The 6,350-nt window shown below is 36.1% G+C and overlaps 1 protein-coding gene across 1 annotated transcript; it reads right to left on the reverse strand.

The window, feature by feature from the left end:
* Positions 1-1,664: 1,664 nt before the first annotated feature.
* On the reverse strand, positions 1,665-2,757 carry LOC143424868 (uncharacterized). Its single transcript, XM_076897225.1, has 4 exons — positions 2,753-2,757; positions 2,496-2,696; positions 2,098-2,326; positions 1,665-1,792 (listed from the first exon to the last, which is right to left on the reverse strand). The coding sequence occupies exons 1-4, from the start codon at positions 2,755-2,757 to the stop codon at positions 1,703-1,705; spliced, it is 525 nt and encodes a 174-aa protein (XP_076753340.1). The 3' UTR covers positions 1,665-1,702.
* Positions 2,758-6,350: the final 3,593 nt, after the last annotated feature.

Genomic DNA, 6,350 nt, shown 5'->3' on the forward strand with positions numbered 1-6,350 from the left:
TGCAAAATACAAGTTTGTTACACGTTACAACGAAGAGTATCAGAGTCTTGCTTATGAACGCTCTATCCAAATACACGACAGATATCTACGAGACTTTTAAATATTTTTGCGTTTCCTTTTTCTCATTGAGCCAACTTGGGCAATGTCAGAAATGTAGCATGGAATTAATTGATTATCAGATCAAAATATCTCTTTAACTTCCACTATTTTACCTCTACTTCTTCTAGAAGCCTCGTTTTAGCTCAGAAAAGCTTCTACTAAAGTAATAAAGGAGTGTTTTGTAATGTTAATTGCACGGCGGATATTGCTCCGGATGTCGCGACTGTAAATATCGCGCTGGTAAGCAACCAGGCCATGGTTTCACGAGACATTCCTCATTTTGGCACTGAGTCAATGGACACGCATCTTGAAGACCATCTCTGTGCACGCAATGACACCTTGTGAACAAAATCCCACATCGCATTTCGGGAAACTTCAAATCATTGGTACCCTAAAATTAAAGTGTCCATTTTGTACAGAGCATACACAGCTGAGCAGCAGAAATTATTAAGAGGTGATTCTAGAGGCCAGTAAAAGAAAAGAATTGTGTTTGAAATTTAATTTTTGAGATAATTCAAACTTTGTGAGAAAGAAAGTGTTAAGGAACTTTCAAAAATGAAGTTGCAAATTCAATTTTCTATCCTTCTTCACTTTCTTGTTACTTTGCTTTCCTCTAAAATCAATTTTTAAGATCTCTCCCAAGGGTGCCTGAGCACCCATTGCACGAGAATTTTATACCATTGGAATATAATAATAATTCTTCTGATTTACTTTCATTGGTTTGGTGCCATTAACATGTATATCCGTTACGCACAAGTTATTACATGGTTGTTCGTTTTTTCGCGTTTCTATCTCCTTTTCCTCGATTGGGATCATTAAAAACATTGGAACACGTGGTGCTGCTTTCTCACTACATCTCTGTGGTTTCGTTGCATTTCTATAACGGCTATTACTAGACACAGATAAATTACTTTTTTATTAGTTAATATATGCGAAAAGGTAGATAGATATTTTCTAATTAAAATTGAAACGGCCTATAATTAACTATCCTTTTTATTATTTTTACTTTGGTTTCGTGAAGAGTAAGAAATGTATTAATAAGGAAATATACAAGTAATTTTAATAATTAAATATGTGGTTCTTAGATTACGAAACTAACCATTCTGATAGTGTTGGTTTTACTTTACAAATTGTTTGGCTCGTTTCCATCGTGTTCTGGTTTTGTATTAACGATATTAATGACGAAATACTTGCTAATTTATCATGTTTTGCAGGAGGTGTTAACTAGAATTTAGAGAAACATTTTGAAAATAATGTGTCCGTGAATTTTACAATCAATTTTGCAGTGGCCTCATTTTTATACTATCTGTAAAATCCTTGAAGTGAGCAACATATCGTATCTATTTTTACATATACACTTAAACATTTCATTTCGAGATAAATTATAGTACTTGAAATATTTGTTTAAATCATTTCTAACATAATACAAATTCGTTTACAAGCATTGTACTATATTTTAATCAAAAGTAACAATTTACTATTACAATTATCGAAAACAGTAAAAAGATTTGTCCGTAGAACGCTTTACTTTTTCATACATCCTTCTTGATTTTTAATGTACATATAAACTAATTATTTCCATATTATATTGAACGATGGATCATTAGCAACAATATGGTCTTGGAGGACAAGGTGTTGGACAGCAACTTGGCTGTGGACTGCATCTTGGTTCGCATCGATACCATTTATCCGTCTGTTAGAAAAACAATTAAAAATATGTAGATATATCCTACTATTTCCATCCGTAATAAAAATTTTTCACGAAGTTGCACATTTAAAAGTTCATGTCCATAACAATTACATTATCGAAAATTACGATAAAATTGACGTAGAAAGTTTATTCACTGTTGGTAGCCTCCAAAATAAAATTAAATATTTTTATAACTTTCTAATGGCAAAGAAATATTTTCTATAGCCTTTTTCTATGGAAATAATTTGCATCAACTTTTGCCGTGCAATTGCAACCACAATTCAATCTCTTTAAATACTTTTACGTACACCTTGCAAAACGTAACTTCGACCTGGAATAGGATAAGCTAAGTCTGGCGCGACGCTGTTTATATTCGAAGTCAGCAATATCTCTGCGGTGGAACTGAATGTAATGAGTGGTCTTCTCATAGGGAACGTCCATAGTGGTTTGCATTCATCAGGGCTAGGTTTAGTATGCCAAGCTTCCGGATCGTACGCACGATTGTATTTCACGCACATCATTGGTTTCGTACTTCTCCTGCAAATTTATCAATGATTTATCGTAAACAAACATTTGATAAAATAACATAACATTAGGTTTTAATTTAAAATATATCATAATATTGTTGATATTTATTGTATAGTATTTAAGTTTCGCCTTAAGTTTCGTTGTATTATAAAACAAAGTCGTAAATCTTGTTTCTTACATGCAATCCATTTTGTTGAAGAGACATCGTAAACGCTTAAGTTCATTCCCAGCATTTGAAATTCGATTAGAGAAACCCCAATTCCCAATTGCTTCTGCTGTACCAGTGCCTCCGACATCGCCTCTTGAAAATTCAATGTTACACTGCATTTTTGATGTAGTTACAGTTAACGTGAATGGAATTAGTGTGATAAATAATACACTCGAGCAATTTTGTGGTGGTCAGGTTATTTAAAAGTATATTTCGTCAAAAGTCACGTCATTATTTATATGTAAAACAATTCTATAGTTGCAAACTTCATACAATACATTGAAGCATTGACAATCTTCGTGTCGTATCACAAAATAATAATTTTACAAATCCATTATATCGATTCTTCTTTTGACATTATCATACGAGTCTCCAAAAATATTTTTTTTCATTTATCTTTGAGAAAGTGACGAAATAACACTTATCTTTTCTCCTCGTGAAGGTAAAATACCGAGCGAAAAATGAAAGAATTTTTCCTCCTACGAAACTTGAAGAAAGTCAACCCTAACAGGGTGATATCCATGAGAATTTCTCAACGAAAAAAAAGAAGAAACAATTAAACTACCCCCAGGGGCCGTGGCAATCGATCATCCATTGCCACGGTACGGGTAGTGGCGCACCCGGGGTCCTGAGCCAGTGAGGAGGAAGGTAGACGTCTCGTTGAGTGTCTGAGCACTGTTTCGATCGAGTACTTTGAGGTGAGATGGTTGTTGCAGTAGTTTAGTTGCAATAGTAATGAATGAGGGTTCTTCGTTGCATTGCACGCAGTCTGGGATGGATTGCAGCGTCGATGTGGCCTCCACGTCGTTGTTCTTAGCTGGTAGGGGAGGCATTGCCCTCTAATTTTGGGAAGTGAGCACTTGGGGGATGCTTATGCGAGGCGAGGGAGACTGGATGTGTTTGTATGAGTTCCTAGGCTTCCTCTGATAGTGCAGAGATGACCACCATGTGGTTTTATCCACACATATTTATTTATAGGTTATTCATATATAAACAATTTGTTAATAAAAAGAATAAAATATCTACGACAGGTGACTAAAAAAAAAAGGAAAAATATTCTAGTCAGAATAATAACAGTTTTGCTGTGCAAAATTATTTCAAATTGGATTCTATATGAATTTATTCAAAGCGTTTATTAGATTTAAATCAAACTATTTTTTTTTTCATTTATCTCAGGTGCATCGAATCTACTTTACCTTCTGCTAGAATTGAATTCGCCGCAATTCAATGGTTCGTGCGATAGAATTTAGACACGCCATTCATACCACAGGAGTTGCGCCATCGCGTTGCACCACCCAACACTTCCATCGGAACTCGTTCCCATTACGAGCGTTGCCCTTAATCGGACGATGAGATTGCGCGCGATATTTATGAGCGGATCAGTGAAAACGTAGCAATTTGGAGAACACGCATCTCGAGTGATGTAACGAGGCCTGCGCATCAGGGACAACCGGCTTCCTTACTTTTCTAATTCCTTTCCACGAAAGCGGCTTCCGCGTGCGTTTAATCGCTGCCGGAACGCGAATAGAAAATAGCCCGTTGTCAGTGGGCAAACTCGTTAACGTTTGTTGGATGCAATTACGCGGTTACCGAATTACAAATGCTAACGACACGAGCGAACTTCATTCCTCGACGAGACAACGGCGCGAAACGAGGACATCGTTCACTTTCATCTTGTCCAGAATTTCATCTCCTTCTTCGAGGTGGACCAAGCGAAAAAAGTAGGCATAAAGTTGTATGATATATTTTCGTTAATTATTTGAAATATTTCGCGAGAAAAATTTGTTATTTTACTGGATATTGTAAAAAGAGAAAGCTGCCAGGGCGGAACATGTGGGTAACGTGTGTTAACACATTTGATTGTCAATTAATTTACATGATAGTTGCAAAAACAGGTAGAAAATTATGAAATTGCACATGCAGATGAGAATATAGACCAAAAGCTATGTGTGTTAAGTATGTAACGTACATAGCAAGGTTATTTTAACAAGGTTACTTTTTCAAATGGAATATTTTATGTTCCATTATTGAAATGAATTGAGCATTAAGAAGCAAATAAGTATTAAAATATGATCAAGATATCAGATGTTTAAATTATTGACTATTATTATTGCAGCAAGCATTTAATCGCATCACAAACGATACGCGTTTTTTATCTAATATATCAATATTTTTATAATATTTATAAAAGCATATAAAAAAATTGAGTTATATACCTCGTGCGAATGCAAACATTAATTTTCAGTTACCATACTTATCTTATTTACAATTTCCTTCTCTAGTTTCATTCTCTTACTTTCATTCTTTTACTTTCATTTTTATGTTTGAGTGCATCGGAGGCGAAACTAAATTCTTAATCGTAATGCAAGGTTTGAAGGAAATAAACGAAACAACGGTTTTCATATTACAATACATTTTTTCCTTTTTTCGATCACGTTTACAAATAATACAAAAACAACTATAAACGTAAGTGACGTGTTCCTTACCGATGTAATAGTACTGAAACGTAGAAATCGCTAGGTAGCCGCTAAATATATTAATGCTAACGAGAAAAAGTATTTACAATGTGAGTAGAGAAGTGCATATCGACACTTCTACAAGTTACCACCGACAAGGAAAAGCTACAAGTACAACCGTTACGTAAATCACGGTAGATCTGCGTTCGTTTCCCTGAAACGCCTCCTTGTATCCACTTCTATACTCGAGTATCCGTTACGAAATTCTTTTCTGTTCGCTCGCCGTTACGATCAAGCTTACCGCTAATAAATAGATACGATAAATATAACGAGCTCGACAATTGTGCGCTGACCTGACGTCGCGTATCGGAGATATCCGTCGTCAACACTATAGATTTTCGACGAATGATGATAAAAAAATTAAGAAGAGATTCTACGTGGCAAACTGAAACGAAAATCAAGAATAAAAAAATTTCGTGCGAGGCTTCGTTTCCGAGATAAACGACTTTGAACATCCACGCAAGTAGTACGAGTCGATCACGCGCGAAACGCACGAAGCTGCATTTATTGACTCGTACTACTTAACACGTAACTCGCAGATGTTCGAAGTCATTTTTTTCAAAAACGAAGCTTCGCACGAAGTTTTGTTATTCTTTACTTTCTTCTCAGTTTCAGTATTAGAATCATTTCCCGAAATGCCTTTCGTTTCTGTCCATCCACAATGGCGTAACTCGTACACGAACACAGGCGAACCTTTCAGTTCCGCGTGCGAAATCTTTTCACATGATTGTCTGTCCACGCCTCGCTTGATCTACGATCGAGCCACATGTTTCCACGGGATCGAATCGTAGGACGCGTTTAAGATTCGAATCGATTCTCACACTTGCGATTGGGAATGCAAATAGAAAGTTCGTTCGGGTACTGTAGAATGCCTCTGCGGACCACGCCAATGAAAGTGTTGGTATGTTATAGTTTTCCGTAGACGGACCCGAGTTAATCTCTCATTCGAGGCACGCTTGCAAAATTTACTGTAACCGTTGCAAAACGACGCTGATTTTGCTACCGATACAGGTGGTCTCTGCTAGCGATGCAACGATCGTTTAGGAAGTTGGTTTAAGAATTTGCTGCGGATGCTGGCGGAAATAGACTGACAGCTGGTGTGAAAGTCGTATGAGAAATTGAGTTTTTATCAGAATGACTGTTACGAATCTCAGTTGGCAACTCGAAACCTGTAATGTCAATGCTTTAACCCATAAATGCGAAGCTGATTTTCAGTATGTAATTAGCTAAACATTTTTCCAATGATTTCTCCTGAATGATGAACTATGAAAGCTTGAGATAAATTAAAAAAATGATTTCTCTACGATTT

Source organism: Xylocopa sonorina, chromosome 6 (assembly GCF_050948175.1).
Source record: "Xylocopa sonorina isolate GNS202 chromosome 6, iyXylSono1_principal, whole genome shotgun sequence".
Taxonomy (NCBI): Eukaryota; Metazoa; Arthropoda; class Insecta; order Hymenoptera; family Apidae; genus Xylocopa; species Xylocopa sonorina.

Excerpts from the sequence above, each read along its gene's own strand:
- LOC143424868 (XM_076897225.1), bottom strand. Across the intron at positions 2,327-2,495 it reads TTCAACAAAATGGATTGCAT|GAGAAGTACGAAACCAATGA; the intron begins GTAAGAAACAAG and ends ATAAATTTGCAG. Across the intron at positions 1,793-2,097 it reads GAAGTTACGTTTTGCAAGGT|ACGGATAAATGGTATCGATG; the intron begins GTACGTAAAAGT and ends TTTTTCTAACAG.